Here is a 19,010-nt window from a genome sequence, read left to right as displayed (position 1 = left end):
GTATACATCTTTCGATAAATAAAAAATATAAATATATTCTTGATAATATATTATTATATATATAAATATATAGCGGCGGGAACGGGTCCGAGACGAGTTCATCACATCTCAAAACCTCTCTCGAACCCGTTTGACTGGGGGCAAATTTAATACAAAGTCTGGTTTAAACCCAATCTACTGCCATCGTAATTAATACACGAACAATCACCATTATAAATAAATATCTTGAATATTACCCAATTATTCAGACTTAGATATACAGAATCGGTGGTTTACACCAAGCTTATTATTTGTTGGTCATCGCATGAGGTCTAACTTGGTCTCGAATCAAATTCGGGTCTCTTTCCTATAGATATTCTCTCAAGTCAATGAATTCTTTTGATTAAAAAAGAAAATCAATGAATTCTAGTTTAATCGTACCAGAATCCATTGACATGCACTGGGTTGTCTAGAATAATAGATTTATGCAAATTCGAAATGAGGCTGTCTTAAAAATACTTACTTTTCTTGATTTATTTTAATATCCATAAACTTCATATTCTCAAACAGCTCAAACACATACAGATAAACATACTTGGGAAAATGGAGGATATCATATTTTTAAGCGAAATTTCCTGAAGCATCCTAATATAATCGTTGTGAACCTGACAAGACGGATTTTTCTCTCTTGGTTCATGGGTTCGCATAAATTCCAAGGACACTGCAAATACATAAAACAACAGATCACAAATATACGTATAGACACACACACACACACACACACTTATAGGGAAAATGGAAATAATTTTCTGCATGAAGATAGATAATGTGCCAAGTTCCAAGCATTCAATAATTGAAAATTTTAATAGAAATGTGCCCCAAAATTGCAAGCACCCTTCCACCACCTGCAAGAATATTATTAAACCTAAAACCTACATGTGATCATTTTATATCCCCCCTTCCTAATCTTCAATGTCTAATACAATATATATATGTATATCCACCGAAGCACCCCCTGCTCTCTCGCCATTCGAAAAAGTAAAAATCCTGGGGTGTAAAAACCACTGGGAGCTTGGAACAAAACAGCCACTGATCCACATCAAATGAGGCCATTTTCAGCGATTAAATCTCCGACAGCACAGCGCAATCCTCCCAAGCCTCGGGTATTGAATACTTTCATTGGCAGGGAACGGCAGGAGCATCTCCATCATGAGATCGAGCCCTTCCAATACAACATGGCTACTTCGTGACCAGAACTGACTACTGCTTTTGCATCATCTAATCTTATCCAATATCAGTAAATTCAGGTAACAATGACCAATCATCCAGTTCAGATGTCAAATCCGGCCAAATTTGGAGTGAATCTATTCCCAACGTGCTGCCCAACGAAGCAATTTCGTTATCCGTACCAAGCAGATATTTATTGTCGCATTCAAGTCCTCCATCATGGTAAAAAGATGAAAATTCATCAAAATTCGGACTAGAGTCACTGGCTGTCAATGGCAGAGGTTGGAACACTTGAGTGGTGGTAAGACAATGCAAATCAGCACTCTCAATACCAGTTCTTTTTAACTTCGATTTAGAAGGCTTTACCGACTCAGAAACAAGGAGCTTCTGTCTCCCAATGGGAAATCCTAGCAATTCCTCACCAAATAACCCTTCAACACATTGGGGTTGGGGGATTCTGCAAGTATGAAATAACATCATGCAGGGATGTTAACAGGAGTAATATGGTATTTACAGGTGGAAAGCTGACAACAAATCAAAAACTAGTTGTGATGCAAATAGAGCATACTATATCTCCAAAATTTATAATCCTCCCTAGTCAAGAGCATGCAAAATTTTGGTCACGAACATTAGCAGAAAGGGTTTTAAGGTGGAGTCGAAGTGGTAGGGATGGAGGTGCCAAATAGTCAGCCTTTAAATCAAAGGATCCAATTGTTTATATAGGAGACAATGATGACTTGACAAGAGGTTGACTTATTTGAATTTAACATTACCAATGTCCATACAAGATTGCACAAATCTAAAATCAAAATATGATGGAAGTTATACCTGAATTGGTTTTCAACCAGACTCCAGGAAGATTTGAAATTACCATCTTCACTAGCATGCATCTTCAAGGATGGGGGAGGGTCTGGGCCAAGAATTGAAAGATCAACAATAGAGGGAAGGGGAGTTATTCCATCCCTCTCTCCTTGAAGTGCAAGAGTAATATCCAATCGCTCTTTTGCAACCAAAACTTCATTGCTTTGGTTCACAATGCTTGACACTTCATCGGTATGATGACTGGAGTCACCATCTAGGGCGGCTGCGACTAAGACCCCACACTGATATAAATTTGTAAATTCCAGCATTTCTGATGATTTCCTCAAGGAATTCTGATGGTTGACTGAATCACCAAATTGTGAAGAAGAATAAAATCCATTTTGAGCAGATAAAGAGCTTTTTCTAAGGCTGGGGCATGATAACCTCCAAGCAGCAGAAAGTGCAGCGAAGTAATGCTTTTGTAGAAGCAGTTCATGATCTGGTAGTTCAGAAGTGATGCTAAGCAGCACCCGTATATTATCCTAATGCAGGAAACACTGCATGAATGAATTGAAATGTACAAAATTGCCGAGCTAATATAACTGCAAATCAAGCCACAGCGAATAAAAGAAACACGCGTTGAATGATGAAAACAACAGAAGAAAATGTGAGCAGAGGATCAGCGCTACTTGAAGGTCGTGGTCATCTGTTGGGATGTGTTGGAACTAGCTAGGCAAATAACACAAGTAACGAAACCATTATTGCAAGAATATATCAGCTATTATATGTCCTGAATGATCTTTGATGAGAAACAGTAGCCAAGCAAGCATGCACAAATAAATTGCAGAAGGTACAATCACTGAAATGAGAATAATTTTTAAAAACCAGAAGGTTTATCCTGCATATGAAATTATTTACAATGACATAAAGCCAACAAAAAGAGTATCAATCCTATGACCAATAGAATGCACATGTACAACTACTTTTACATGGTGTCATTGGTTTATTAACAATACACGTTAGCAAATAACTCTAATACTCCACAAATTTGGAGATTAGGGATGTCCAATCCAGTCATACCCTTCTTTTTTTGGCATAAACACCTGAAAAGTGGGGAAGGATTAGGCCAGAATCCTACCGTTACACAAATTTGATCGCAATCTCAGAAGGAAACATCTCCAGGCGAAAGGGAAGTAATGTGAAGAAAGAAAGGAAATACTACAGTATGGAAGATACAGGGCGTACTAAACATAACTTATATAAAACCACAAGCCCAAGTTTATCAGTTCAGTAACGACATTTTTAAAAAGGATGAAGTGGAGTCCAACTCCAAGACACCTGGTGACCTAGAGTGCTGCATTCACTATTCATGTCCACCAATTTGCTTCTTTATTTATACAGAAGTTACGTGAACACTCATAATGATAACAAATTTCTTATTCCAAATAGTATGCCACATCTGCCATGGCCCACATTCTTAGTTTTCAAGGAGGCGTTGGCAGTATGAGCTTCTCATTACATTCATATTCAAGTTAATCCAGGTCACTCCTTCAGTTACTCTATTAAGGGTTACTTTTTATCAGGAAGCCCTCTTAAACATCCTTCAGTTATTTAAATTTTACTGGAATCAAATGATATACAGGGCAAACTATAATCTTGGTAGTGCAGACACCCATGAAGCATATTTACCTCAAATAGTGTAAATGGATAAAACATGCTTTTTGCATTATAATTCTACCCAAGTTATACAAACTGTTAAGTTCAGCAATATCTTGAAACTCGTCGAACATTAACCGACACATTCAAAATAGTTTTTTTTTTTTTATCTCATTATATGATCTAAATTCTTAAAACTAGGTATTGCAATTTGTCTAAGTCTGTCTTCTATTCAGTAGCTTAAGGAACAATTACTTGAAGCAAACATACCTCGGTTACTTTAAGAAGACCCTTCCCAGAAACATTATTAACTGCTTTTTCAGTATTGGTAGCATCACCACCAGACAAAACATATCTTTGAATAAGTTCCCTAAATCTCTCACAGCAATGGACAGGATGGCGAATTCTGCCACGATAAAATCCGCCAGCAGTCATTCCATACAATATCTCACAAGCCAAGTTCCAATTTGGGCCATACTCATGAACCACGGCACACAATACAGCATCTTCACGTGTTGACCAAAGGTCAGGTGAAGGAAAATCCTTAGACCAAATGTTACCTTTCTTCTTCAACTTTTCTGGTTTTATGGTGAAAACCCGTTTCAGAGGCATAACAGAAATAGATAGTTTCCCCTGTGTTTTGCCCCTACTTAATTGCTTACTCTCAAGATCAACAAAACCGTTGTCCAAAATTTTCAACTCTTTATGATTGTTATAGTACTTGCTGGAAGATTTGGAATATAGAATGTCTTCTTTTTTAGACTTCTTTTTGCTCATCAGATCGTCATCATCTAAGGCAGGTTTACGCTTCTTCTCCCGGGTTGAGCTTGGAGATAAAGCATCTGATGATGTGATCATCTCATCATACATCGAATCATCTATGGACATTGGTTCAGTGGAAGACTCTGCTTTGGCAGATACAGATTTAGAAACTAGAGCCCCTTTCTTCAAAGATTTGAACTTGGCCTTTTTGTTTCGTTTCTTTGACTTGGGTTTAGGAGCCGAAGAAACATCATTCCTGCTTTGAGAAAAAAGAATATTGATGCAAAAACAGAAAGAGATCAATTGTACGAATCAAAATTAAAGAGATAATATCTCAAATAATAATTTGCTCCTACAAGAAAACCTAAATTTCTACATGTCAACAAATTAACAAGCATGCAATATCCCATCCTAGTATGACTTAATGTAATCATTTTCATGCTGGCAATCTAGGAAGCAAAATCCTCAAACTGAGATATTATATTAAAGGACATGTTATTCACAGGACTCAGAATTTCATTCTACAACGAAGCACCACAGTAAGATGTCTGGTAAGTTCACAGGCTTGGGATATCTTCCACAAAATCAACATTATTACAAACCAGATTAGTAAATGCATTAAATGAAAGGAAAATTTCAGGATGTTATTAATTGTCAAGATAACCCGAGCCATATTTGAAACTTATAATTCTTCATAATCAAATGATTATGCAGAAGCTTCGAACCAAATTGTTCAGTGCAATATTCATTTCATGCATTGACCTAGAAAAGTATCTCACAAGTTCCAATGCAAAATCGCAGGCACCACGAGAAGAGATTTACAAGCCAAAAAAAACTACAAGTCAAATCGCATTAACTATGTCAAATACGTTGCTCTGAAAAATAGAAAATGTGTTGTAAAACAGCAACTTACCTGATATAATCTGAATTTCTATATTCTAAAGCATCCTTCTCCTTGGCTTCACGTTCTAGATCTTCCATTAACTATGAAACGTTATTAATACCAGATCACATCAGTAAAGCGGCAATGTAGAAATGTAAAGCCGGGGATATATTTCTCATTTAAACAAGAAACAGATACATGGTCCAACAAAAACACACACTTAATTTCTTTATAAAAGTTAAAAGTTCATGCCAAACCTGATGTTGAGCTAGAGCTTCAACTTGTTGCCTGTATACTTCTGTTGCGAAATCGGAATCCCATCCTGAAAAATAGATGATTGAAAACATTAAGTTATTTCTGTACAACGCTTGTAAAAACAGAGTTTAAATAAAAAATGTGAAGTAAATAACAATTATTCGCTTAGATGAATATAAGTACCACACTAAGCACTCAACGCATTCAACGAAAGAAGATTAGATATTTGCAACAAACATGAAAAACCGAATTAAGGATATTCGTACTTTCATAGACTAAAGGCTCTTCATCATCATCGATCTCGGCTTCCATATCATCCTTTAACTTCTCAATGTGTTCCAACTCCCATTCAGCTTCCTCAATCTGAACATGTGATTCCACTGCTGCCTTATCTATAATTGGGTCCCATAATTCTAGAAAACGTACAGCATACTGGTCAATTGGGCGTAGCTGATCCTCGAAAGACAGGATTGTTTGTCCTGCTGCAGCTGCTGCCGCAGCCATCTGTTCCACATCACCCAACATATCAACATCATCTTCTTCACCAGTTAAAACAAGAGGATTCACCTCAAGTGGATGACTTCTGCTAACGAAACCTTCATCTGATTTTGTTTTAAACCCACCATGCTCAGCAGTATCATCTGGCTTTATGTCCTCTTCATTAACTAGTTCATCGTCTTCCAGTTTTCCAATGGCTTCCTCTGTGAATTCCTGATTATCCACAGCCTCTTCTTCTTCAACTTTCTTCAATGCCATATAGTCTGCCTCATCTTCAGCATTTTTTAAAGCAGCCTCCAAATCCGCACTAGATAAATTGATCTCTCCGCCATTATTGACAGTCTTATCTGTGTGTGCATCTTCTATGGGAATTGTTCGGTTGCCTGAAAGCAATTCCATCGGATCTAGTTTCTTGAAAAATTCAGTGTTATAGCTTCCACCTTGTATAACCAAACTGTCAAGAGCACGCTTCTGATTAGCCTTCTTCAGAATGTTCTCTTCAATGGTGCTCTCGCTGATTAGCCTATAGATGTGGACTTCACGTGTCTGCCCTATCCTGTGACATCTATCTTGGGCCTGTTGATCCATGGCTGGATTCCAGTCACTGTCATAAAAGATAACAGTATCTGCCCCAACTAGATTAATGCCAACACCACCACTGCGTGTTGACAAAATGAAAAGAAAAAATTTTGCGTTTGTGTTAAACCGCTGCATAAGTGTTTGCCTCTCTTCAGGCGGAGTAGAGCCATCAAGACGCATGTAAGTATAGCCATACAAGTTAATGAAGGCCTCCAAAATGTCAAGCATCTTTGTCATTTGGGTGAATATCAGTGCACGGTGACCCTCTGATTTCAATTTTCTAAGGAGCACTGCAAGCTCCTGCAGCTTACCACAGTCGAACTGAATAAGTCTCCTATCCGGAAAATAGACTTGCCTCCGAATTATAGCAGGTCGAAATGGGGTCAGAAGCGGGAAAAGAGCTTCAGAACATTTATCCTTGTAGTTTTGGTTTATAAACACAGATGATCCACCATTACTGCACCAGCAAACTGGGGGAGGGGCACGTGCAGCAGGTATTGCAAACATGAAACTTTCAATTTGATCAACCATCTTTGCAAATCTTTCAGCAGGTGAAAGCACAATGTCAACCCCTTTGGATGAATATACATAAGACAGAGGATTGTGCTTCTGACTATGAATATCATGGACTGGGTGCTTCACAGTAACAAGCTCTCGTAAGTCAGTGGCATATATTGGTTTTTTCTTACACCTCAAAGCATTCCACCATGCTACAGCTGCTGCTCTCTCATTCAGTTCTCTCAATCTTTCATTCAAGAGTGCCTTTTGGATCTCCACGAAAATATTTGTTGCATTTAGCTTTTTCTTATGGTTAACTAAGCTTGGAGTTCCTTCCAAAATGTTTGCACGATGCTCAATTAAACTTGAAGGAGTAGCAATAGCTTGAATTTCTTCACCCTCCCAAGAAGTCATGATGAAATCCAAATGTGTAAACACAAAACCCAAGCCTTGGAGATCAACATGTGACAAAGCGACAGGCGCGAGCATTGAGCAAACAGAAGAACTCAGTTGCATATCAATACCACTCATATCAAATGAACTAATGATGGGACGGCCTTCAAACAAATCAGGATGATTGCAGACTTTACGAAGTTGCATAATAATACTTATCATTCCAAAGAAATTAGCACTAGATAGAGTTGCTTGCGTCTCAGAGCTAGCTATGAAATCCTCGTATAAATTACGCTGTCTTCGTGAAAGTCTACAATTAATAACATGTTCATGTTTCATTGGAAGCTGCTTCTCAACATCCCTTTTCAATCGACGAAGAATAAAAGGACGGAGAACATTATGCAGCCGATCCACTACTTCTTTATTTACCTTCTCTTGTCCCTCTACCATCCCAGATATAGGATTACTGAACCAGTCCTTAAATTCTTGGTGAGATTGAAAAATATGTGGCATCAAGAAATGCATAAGAGACCAGAGTTCCATTAGATCATTCTGCAATGGTGTACCAGTTAGAAGAATACGCCTTTTTGAGTTAAAATTAAGAAGTGTTTGCCACCTTTGTGACTTCCAATTCTTTATCAAATGAGCTTCATCCAGAATAAGGTACTTCCATTTCTTCCTCTTGAAAACTTTAGAGTCCTGTATAACAAGCCTGTAAGTAGTTATGCAAACATGAAAATAATTAGGCTTCATCCATCCTTGTCTCTTAATTCTCCGCTCTTTAGCACTTCCAAAGTACGTCAATATTTTGAAAGCTGGACACCATTTAAGAAACTCTGTTTTCCAATTGAGCATGACACTAGTTGGGACAACAATAAGATGTGGACCCCATATTCCTTTTTCACAAGCTAAGTGAGCAAGCAATGCTATTGTCATAATTGTCTTCCCCAAACCCATCTCATCGGCAAGAATTCCATTCAATCTCTTTTCATACATGGTCACAAGCCAATCCAAGCCAATATGTTGATACTCCCGCAACGGATACTTGATAAGGAAAGGAAACTTCGTACGCACTTTTGTTGTCGAGAATGTGTTACCCGTCGGTTGTGCTGACCTGGCTGCAGCTGCTGCATCTGCAATTATATCTTCACTTTGAAAATCCTCTCCGGATTTTCCCAGAAGTTCAGCCTCATCATCTTGTAGATGAGGGCATATCTCACGCTCCAAGCCAGTAGATTCATCACCAGGTTGCTTAAGTTCAGAGCATCCATGTGCTGATGAATCCAGAAACTCCTCAGAACCAGAAGCATGCGAGGACTCAGAGTCAACCACCACATCTTCACCAGAGTCAACTCGCGCATCTTCATCAGAGTCAACTCGCGCATCTTCACCAGAGTCACAACCCTGAACGGTGACAGGAGAATCAATATCTCATGTGCACAATTAGAAAAAAAATGAAGACAGGTCAACATACCTTTTTATACCTTGCAATCAGCTCCTTCACAGGAACTTTGCTTTCCTTCTGCAGAAGTGCAATCTGGAAATGTGTATGATTATTACAAAAATCAAATTAAGATCGTGCAGCACATGTATGTACAATTATAATTACCCAAAAATTAAGGCTATAAATATAATAGTATCAAAATTGAGTACAGAAGATACAGATACACGATCTCATGGTTTTCACCTCGTCAACAGTATTGTCTGATTCGGCATATGCTAATTCTTCCTCCTCCAAGAGGGTTGTTTCGTCATCCTGGAAGTCAAGGTAGGTGTGAATAGGAAAAAGTATTTTAATGACAATTTTGAAGCATTCCAGGCTACTCCCAAATAAAGTGCCAACTTCTTTTAAGTTATGGCAGGGTACTTCTTGAAAAGGAATACTTGGAGCTAGAGAAGGGATGGAGAGACAGTAAATGTGTTTGATGGTTAAGGAATAGTATGGCTCGGGTTCAGATATCGGTTACAGGATCGCCATTTAGCAATATTGAAATTCTAGAAATCATTGCAAATGAAATGGAAGTGATCGGCCACGCAAAAGAATGAAACCTCTAACCATCACTAAGATAATATACATACCATGTCATTCTCCTTTTCTTCTCCGGATGAAAGTATAAAATCATCATCTTCCTATAAAAAGCAAATTATCATGTGAATTCACCAAAATTTAACATTTATAATTTATAATCACATAAGTAGATGAGAACATTAAACAGCTACACATGGTTATACAAATCTCAAAGGGTGATTCCAGTATGAGATATATAAGTAAAATAACAGCATAACAAGATTCAATTGAACAAAACCACATTGCCACTCTAAGGCAAGGGACATTATTTCCAAATCAAGTAACGATATACAGATTTTGCCAGGTTGACCATACATCACTTGTGGTGCTAATTAGAACTACTTGGGATATGACATCTTAAAGACCAGTCATGTTCCAATGGCCAATGGTCGGACAAGTCAGCCATAAAACTACTTCGGATATGACACCTTAAAGACCAGTCGTGTTCCAATGGCCAATGGTCGGACAAGTCAGCCATAATCGTTAAAGATGCTAAGAACAAATCCCCAATATTAACCACAAAAAACATTCTCGAGGACGTTTGTCAAAAGTGAACCAGGTAGGAACCAAAACAAGACACTTCAATGAAGCACAGGCCATAAAAGCTCAAGAAGTGCTTTTAAACATGCCTAGCATGAGTCAAAATTTCCAAGTGAGAGAACTTCAAACATCTTTTTCATGGGAATTCCATTGAAAATCTAGATAGGAAAGAAAATTATTACTTGTCACGCATCATTTCACTCATGGTTTGGACAGGCACCAGGGTGCCTGGGTGCGTTTATTGAAGGTTATATGCAATTTCCCAGTACATAATCTTACATGTTCATCATTGAAATTCTGCAACAGTAACATTTTTTCAGACACGAGAAGTTTCTTCGAAGAATTTCTCCTCTTGTATGTCTCAACCTCTGAGTAATGCTTTTCGGACAAAGACAAGACACCGTTACTTTTAACCTGCATAAGTCAACCAAGAAATGTTAATATAAAAATTGGACTCACATGACAATTTGTGACGGAATACATAAACACATACAACTTACACAACGACAACCATGCCTCTCTGGTGAGCCAGTTCCCTCTAACTCAGTGTCACATTCCATGTCTTCTTTACCTGATTAAAATTGGACAAAAGGTGAGATAACTGAACAAGTTAAATACATAGTGAACAGATACTAAACATACATACTGTCATGATTACTTATATCAGTTGTTCCAGGTGCATTATCAATCTTGCCAGGGCTCTTGTCTTGGCTAGCTGAGAAACAATCAAATGAATAATTAATAAAATTTAACCGTATAAACATAGCAGATAGAGAAACAATCAATATATACATCCACATCTAAATTTCAGCGGACTTATGGAACTGTGGCTACAAAAATTATTTTTTAGACTTCTTTACTGGTACATAAATGAAATATGTATTATGAGAGGAGAAGGACCTATCTTCTCTAATCAAACAAATGAGATGACAAGGACATTTAAAGTATTCTCCTAGAAGAAAATAGGACATCTATATTGCCAACCTTGTTCACATTGTGTGTTAGAAATGTGCATGACAACTGGTTTACGACAAGATAGGACAAGGACCCATCTTCTCTTATAAAAAAGGGCAAGGACTTTCGATGTAGTCCCCGGAAAGAAGATAGGACACCAGCATTTCAACCTTGTCCACTTTGATGTGCTAGAAATGTGTCTGAATGGTTTACCACAAGAGAAATAATAAGCCCTGTCAGTGGGCTCCTCTAATATAGTATTCCCGCACTGAATGATGCATATCCGACAATTTTGTACAACACAATTAAGGGGGAGATTACAATTTAAAGCCAAAATGAACTTATCAATATATTCATCCATTGTATAATAATCAAGGCAGTTATGCCATTTCCAGTAAAGTTTTCTTCAAAACCGTAAAGTGATTTATTCCCTCGAAAGGAACAAGTCCCCTTCTTCAAAGACATGACCACCCTTCTCATCCCTAAGAACTAGAAGATACATAACCAAACAATGACTATCAATTATCATTATCAATTAATAAAAATGAGAGCTTGGGTATCTATTTAAATAGCTACGAATGACGGAAAAATCATTTTACGGACTATAACGTCAAAAATTCACAGGGCTTTATATTTGTGACAATGACCAAAACAAATGAGGCACCTTCTTGAGCAACATAACGTTTGAGTATCTCTTCAAGAGGCAGATCAATTTCACTTCGCAAAGCTGCCAGCTCTTCTTCCCTCTCTTCATTGGTTATCAGAGCTTCGTCTTCGTCAATAGTATGTTCATCATCTACCTAAAGTCAGAAGGGGTATTTATGCAAGTGAAAATAAAATCCTAAACATAAAAGGTTTCATCACAAAATCAGGGTATTAGACGAGGTCACAGCATGCAGTTTGTCACAAATACACTCAGAACACAAAATCATCCATTTCAAGACACAGCATTACACGGTCAAAATGATGCATATTTGCATATAATGAAATTCACAACTAACAGAAGCCATAAATGCAGCACCGTCACAACCATAAAAGCAATACAAAGAAAGTAACGAACTATGGTACACATGATACCCAGTGAGTAGCATCCCAATTTATTCAATTGGCAGCCCAGGTGCCGATTTTTTTCTAAGCATTGAAACTGAAGAGGAAAAAGTGAGATCCCAGTTAACTACTGATCAAGTATCATAGAAACTAGAAAAAATCAAGTGAAAAACTTAATTCAAGAAAAAAAATGCAGAGAGGATGCCACAATTTTCAGGGAACTGTAATCCCAGAGTACCACATGGACAAGTACTCAAAGCACATATATTTTAAGAAAGTTAACTTAGAAAAGCAGCACAACTTACTGATTCATCTTCAGACAGTATGTCATAGTCCTTGTCCAAACCGGGGGCATTTGACTGGGATCCTAGCATTATCAGTTTGATTGAGAAACAGACGCGATTACGTAAACAAATGAGATTTATGACAGAAATATCAATTGGCCAAAAATTACCACTCACCAGCATCTGATTCAGATTTTGTTCTATCAAAATCATCTCCTTTCAGTGGAATATTTGGTTTCTCTTGAACGGTATAAAGGCGAGATGGTTTGCAAGGAGTTGGCGAGTTCACAAGGTTCTCTGCTAGCATCGCTGAGTACCTAAACAATTTGCATGGTATTGTAGTCATTTCAGATGTCGATTAACAAGGATGAACATTGTTTTTAAGCAAGAAAAATAATAAATGTGAATCTGCATATACCAGCTCTTTCTAATGACAGAAATATGCGACAATTTTAGGTTTATGAGATAGTTTCACAAGGAATACACCAAAAATGTTGTCAGAAGCATATTTTACCTTTCTGTTTGCCCTAGAAGAAACTCAAGCTGCTTATCAAGTGCTTTTTTCTTCTTCTCATCTAGCTCTAGCTGATGCTTGTACGCCACCTGAATAAACCATAATAAGAAGCAGCTTCCATTACTGAAGTGTGAAGTTGGTGATAACCAAAGAAAATGTAATAATGTACAAGAAATAATGACTTGCCAACTTCTCAATTTTCATCCAGAATTTCTTTACGTCCTTCGAAATATTCAGCGCTACTTTTCTTAACCTTTGTTCCTCTTCCTGAACAAGTTTATAACTCGGCATCAAAAAATTATTGCATGATGGTAAATTAAGACTGTGCGTAGGACATTGAAGTTGTATAAAACTTTACAAGCAATGTATAAAACTAGACCTTCACTCTCTTCTCCCCTCTTGTGGCTTGATCCAGCATGCCCTTGCTGGCTCTCATTGCAACTTTCTTCGCCTGAGCAAGTTTCCATTTCCTCTCTGACTCGAAGTCCTGGAGCACTATGATCATTAGCATAAAAAAAACTCCAAACATCCAAAACAATGACAATAGATACGAGCAAGGTTAAATAATATACACTTGGTTACCTTTGATAACCAGATCATCTCTTCCAAGACATGATCCCAATGAGTTTTAGGGCGTTTTGGTTCTTTTGGGGCTTCAAGCATCTAGAATAAAAATAGTCAGCTTTTTTTTGTGAGGAAAAACGGTCACCTTTAAGTCATGTAAATAAAACAACAGGAGATTTCGAACACATCCTAGACAAAATTTGTAACATCAGGCCATTATAGGATCATCTACATCTCCATTTCTACCATCTGCTACTTCATACAGAACGAAAATTCATGCCTTTTGACTTTATCCCCACAGAAGAAGTGTTCAGCATATACTGTCTGTCTGATGTTCAAATCAATCCACAGGGTCGAGAAATAGTATATACAAAATGCACTGCATTGGAAGATTATAAAATTGTGGAAGGTTTTTCAGATTCAAATCCACAATTTAGCTCTCTCATTGGTGCGAATAAAAAAATTTCATCAGGGAAACTAATATATAGTTAACAGGAACTGTTGCATAGACCAACTAACTTAGTGGTACAGTAGTTGGTTTCTAATGAGACGTGACAATGCCATGCACATTAAAAAACTAAAACTGAAAGAATAATCCAGTGCATCAGGGATACAAATAAAGGCACTACTAACAAGCACGAATCCATACATATGTATAAGAAGCATCGGCAATTTTTAAACACATAGACCAACCAACTTAGTAGTACAGTAATTGGTTCTAATGGGTCATGACAATGCCAGGGGTTGGAACCATTCCGAGCGCATGCACATTAAAAAACAAAAATTGAAAGAATTGTCAGTCATCCAATGCATCAAGGATACAAATAAAGGCACTACTAACATATGTATAAGAAGCATCGGCAAGTCTTAAACGCACAGACCAACCAACAAGCTTAGTGGCAGACCGCTTGGTTTCTCATGAATCATGGCATCATTAAAGGTTTGAAATTGGAACTACTCCAAGTACACAAGTATTAAAAAAAAAATTCAATGCATCACGGATACAACAAAGGCACTTCTAAATGCACGAAGATATACATATTTATAAAAAATATATATATAAGCAAAGCATGTGAAATCAAATTCATGATACTTCAATTCCACTTTAGCTCAAAGACAAGACATTCATCCCCAAATTTTCAATCAGCATGGAATTTTGAATAAAAAAACATCAAGATCTAGTTTCTTAAAAATATTCACTAATGGCTTCGACTGAGATAAAAGAACTTGTATGCTACCATAGCCCAACTCTTCACTTAAAGTATCTTATGCCAGTTGATAAATGTATTAAATACATCCATATCTTCTTAAAGTACAAATACACAAAAGATAACTGAGCATTGTCACCTTCTGTCGCCGAGCCCGCGATTCATGGTCAAGCTTAGACCTTGGACCTTTGGAGGCCATAATTAGCTCACAATGTCGATCCCATAATAAGAACTATAAAAAAGGGGGGAAACAATAATAAGTCATAGATAAAGTTAAATTGTCTGCATTTATATTCCATGAATGTCAACCAATGTCAAATTAAGACAAACCGAACTTAAACAAAATACAGCAGACAGAGGCTAAAATGCAGCAGGAAAACAAAATAATTTCTAGAATTGCTTAAAAAAAATAGTACTGAATTGTATTCATATGAAGAGAATTTCAAAAGCAAATCATCAAGCTCCACGCGACCTAATAAAAGAGAATGCGAACAAACATTTTCATTAGTTTATTCAAGTCACAACCATTCAAATGAAACGTGAATTTTATTTTACTCCCACAAACAAAACAACTCTCTAAATCATCATACTTGATCCACTACAAGCAATTATTTTTATTATCAGGTAAATTATATTTGACATCAAGTCTAGAGATGCGACCATGTGAAGAGTAGTGCTCCAAAATTATATGCATCCATAAAACCTGCAAGATTAATAACTCAATCCCACTGTCTACACAATAATCTTTAAAGATGCTTTGGTGGCTACTTGTAAACTCAATCTTTTCTGCAGAATTATTGAACGTTCAACTGCCAAAGGCTTATACAGCCATATGATCATGAGACTACCTCTACATCATGAATAACTAACAGTGAAATGTGAACCTATGCAGCACGGTAAGTCCAATTTAACAGCTAGTCACAGAGCCAAGGAAAGATTGCCTTGCCCCAGACAATTAGATTCAATCGGATATGCTCGCATCAAACTACCCAAAGTTGCCATCGAAAAGTTTTCATCATATCCTAAAATTAAAAGCCATGAATTATGTGAATCCCACCACATTCGCAATAGTTTACCATCATTATGTATCTATTTTGCTTAACCACCAAAACTCCCTTATCAGATGTCTTCCCTTCGTGATTTATCCAATAAATCACTGGCCTCATAGGTGCAAAGACTTATGCTGTCTCTCTGCTAGATTTCTTAACCCTTCCCTATTGAAATTTACAGCCCCCAAAATTAGATGAAGCTAATCTGCATAATAACATAGTGATGCTTATAAAACGAACACTCGCATTTGAACATGGACTGACACAAAAGAAGAAACCAAACAATAAAACTAATACAAGACGCAGGCAAGATCTGTCGAGGAAAATGGGAAAAATAGAATTGCAATATGCGCTAATATTTGTCATCATATTGATGTCAAAAATTTACTGAACCCCACTCTCGAAAAAAAAAAACAATGAAGCACACTGAGCACTACAACTCGATAGGAAGGTACCAGCCAAATTTAGTTTCGTGTTCCATCGCCAAAAAAAGAAAAGAAGACTCCTCCAAAAAAATCGTCACGTGCAATGCAAAGTTCTTAACTTCATGCAAGCATTTCACCAACGAAAAATAAACAACAATTCTACAGGTGAGCACCCTTGAATTTTGATAACACGCCAAACACAAATTCACAAAATAAAAAGCAGAATAGGCATGAAGCCTCAAACAGAGAAACTAAATCTTCGGGTTTTCCATCAAAACAAAAACCCAAGAACCACAAAACTACTAGCACATACGCAAATAAAGAACCCATTTATTTATTTGCAAGAATGCAAGTAAACAAAAAAATATCCCGAAAAAAACTCACCTGTCAAGAGTTCTCTCATACGTGAACCAGCAGAAAAACAAAAGCAGATACTCTCCTCCACTGTATAAACGAACAAAACTGGGTACATACACGAACCGAAAGATCTAGACCGTGAAAGACGGTAGAAAAAGGACCCGCCGGGATCGTTTTAGGGTTTTTATATGCCAAACTGGAAAGCGCTCGGGTTTAAGCACCGGCGAGCTCCGACGAGTCTCAGATCCAGAAAAATAAGTATACGACTGAGCGTATATCGATCCGTATCCGTAAATCCGGTAAAAACAAGTTATTTTTTACATTAAAAAAATGGGATTTTTTTCTTTTTCCCGATTTAATTATTATTAATTAAATAGTAATCATACGAAAGAAAAGGAGTGTGCGTGTGGAGGAGGAGTTTAGTTTACTACTGTTGCGGTGGTGATATGTAGGCGGTAGGTTTAACATGTGAGTGTCGGATTGAAATGATGGGCGGAATAGACGGCTGAGATTGGTTGATTGGAAGGTACCACAATATAGCAACTCCTCCTTGCACTTAACTTCCTATTCACTGGAACACTTTGAACTCCAACTGGACCGTATCAATGGGCCCAAAGCCCTCGGCGACATATTTCGATTCTACCCTTGTATCATAAAAATGTCACCCATGAATGAAAACTCTTATATGATAAAGAATATGTTACACACGAGGATCGATCTTACAATGTTACGGAATATTTTTTCACGTCACCTCAAGACTCACAAACTCAGCCTACCCTTATATCATTCATACTAGTTACTATACACACGCGATGCGTATGTGTACAGTCTTTTTTATCGTTATCGATGGACTAAAGTTAAATTTGACAAATTATGGAGGGACTAAATTGATATTTGAATTGTTGAAATAAAAAAAATAAAAATAAAAGTGTGTGTTGAAATTTAAAACAAAAAACAAAAAACAAAAGTATAATATTAGTATCATATAAGGGTAAAGTTGGAAGAAAAAGTTGGTGTCCTTCTTGGGTGGTTACTATCATGGCCTCAACTTTAATAAAATAGATAGATATCTAACGAGTAAGGGCCCAAATGCATTGACTCCAAAATGGGTATCTAGGTTGATGGAGTAGTCCAACGTTTGATCAATGATCAGTATTTCGATTTTCTTAATCAACGTTTTTTCAGACGAACTTGTCACACATGACTCGTTCAGTGTCGTTTACCTGACTAACGTGGTTTGCAAGCTATTACGTTAGTTCGGATGTTTACTCAGTACGCATTAAAAAGTAAAGGTTGCGGACTTTTACGTCATTAAAAAAAATTCGAGTAGAATTTGATATTTATACAGAAGAGAATCAGAACTACAATTATCTTGTTATTATGTTTATATAATGAAAAGCGTTACTTGCACCAACTTACAACATTTAGTTATTAATCATACATGTCAATTAAAAAACCAAGCATGTGACATCTTTATCACGTCGTTAAATAGAAATGACAGATAATATATGTTTGTATATGCTCAATATAGAACACATCCAATTGTAAGATAAAAATGACTGCTAACAATTAAGCGCCCAAGCCTCCATTACGAGTTCCGACACTCTATTGCTCAGAATGCAGGATCCTCACATTGGCACAGTGATAGAATGATTGGTTCTTTGGTCGATAGGTCCTCCCGAGCCAGCTTCCTGCAGGCCGGGTTCCCTTTGGTCGTTGAATTTGGAGGCCAAATGACCTCTCCATTAATAACACTCTCGTTAGGAAGATTAAAGTTTGTTAGGTTAAAACTCAGCAGGTGTTTCATTCCTAAAATATTTGTTTAATGGCTGGTATAATCTCATAATATTTGTTTAATGGCTGGTATAATCTCATGAGTTTATAAAATAATATTTATTAGTTTTTATATCCGATGTATGATATTTGTAACAATTAACGTCTATTTTATGTCATTGTCAATCATTTTGAATTGTTGACTTAAAAAATTTATATCAAACCGAATGTCGTGTTTATTCCTGAATGTACTCGGAGTAGACATATCTAATTTCTTTTATATGTATAATTTAGTTATTAATTAAAAAAATTATATCATCTCTTCTATTTTTGGAGTAAAAATGTACTCAATTAGCAAAAACTGATATTCCATATTTAAAATATTTTTATTTTAATAAAAAAATCATCTTTATTAATTAAATTGTAGCCCTGGTTATTTAATGCCTACTTTTGTGGATGTAGTTGAAGACACCATTATCATACTTGAAATCTTAACTCTCTCCATCTCTTTTCTGTTGTAGAATATTTTGTTTTTTAACATCGGTCAACTATTTTGATATTCACAGGAAGTTTAGGGTCCGATTCTGGCAGATGTCACTAGTANTCGTAGAAATGTAATATATGGTGTAAAATAATATTATGTTTGGTAGGATTTTTAAGCNACGCAGGCTTCGAATTTGTCCTTAGCCTGAAATC

The 19,010-nt window shown here is 36.8% G+C and overlaps 1 protein-coding gene across 3 annotated transcripts; it reads right to left on the bottom strand.

The window, feature by feature from the left end:
• Positions 1–801: 801 nt before the first annotated feature.
• Positions 802–17,041, bottom strand: LOC140991491 (protein PHOTOPERIOD-INDEPENDENT EARLY FLOWERING 1-like). 3 transcript variants are annotated; one of them, XM_073461459.1, is made up of 21 exons: positions 16,569–17,041; positions 14,850–14,942; positions 13,521–13,601; positions 13,318–13,425; positions 13,125–13,205; positions 12,939–13,027; positions 12,602–12,741; positions 12,446–12,507; positions 11,758–11,893; positions 10,786–10,854; positions 10,640–10,710; positions 10,419–10,553; positions 9,611–9,661; positions 9,219–9,287; positions 9,006–9,068; positions 5,830–8,935; positions 5,566–5,630; positions 5,339–5,409; positions 3,934–4,681; positions 2,035–2,549; positions 802–1,663 (listed from the first exon to the last, which is right to left on the bottom strand). In XM_073461459.1, the coding sequence occupies exons 2-21, from the start codon at positions 14,907–14,909 to the stop codon at positions 1,264–1,266; spliced, it is 6,120 nt and encodes a 2,039-aa protein (XP_073317560.1). In that variant the 5' UTR covers positions 14,910–14,942; positions 16,569–17,041; the 3' UTR covers positions 802–1,263. The 3 variants fall into 3 exon arrangements, with proteins under 3 accessions (XP_073317560.1, XP_073317558.1, XP_073317559.1); XM_073461457.1 differs by lacking the exons at positions 13,125–13,205; positions 13,318–13,425; positions 13,521–13,601; positions 14,850–14,942; positions 16,569–17,041 and having other exon boundaries at positions 12,446–12,499; positions 12,939–13,049; XM_073461458.1 differs by lacking the exons at positions 10,786–10,854; positions 11,758–11,893; positions 12,446–12,507; ... (5 more) ...; positions 14,850–14,942; positions 16,569–17,041 and having other exon boundaries at positions 10,633–10,710.
• Between the last annotated feature and the right edge of the window lie 1,969 nt (positions 17,042–19,010).

The sequence above is a fragment of the Primulina huaijiensis genome, chromosome 13 (genome assembly GCF_012295235.1).
Source record: "Primulina huaijiensis isolate GDHJ02 chromosome 13, ASM1229523v2, whole genome shotgun sequence".
Lineage (NCBI taxonomy): Eukaryota > Viridiplantae > Streptophyta > Magnoliopsida > Lamiales > Gesneriaceae > Primulina > Primulina huaijiensis.
This window is presented reverse-complemented; position numbering and strand designations above follow the sequence as displayed.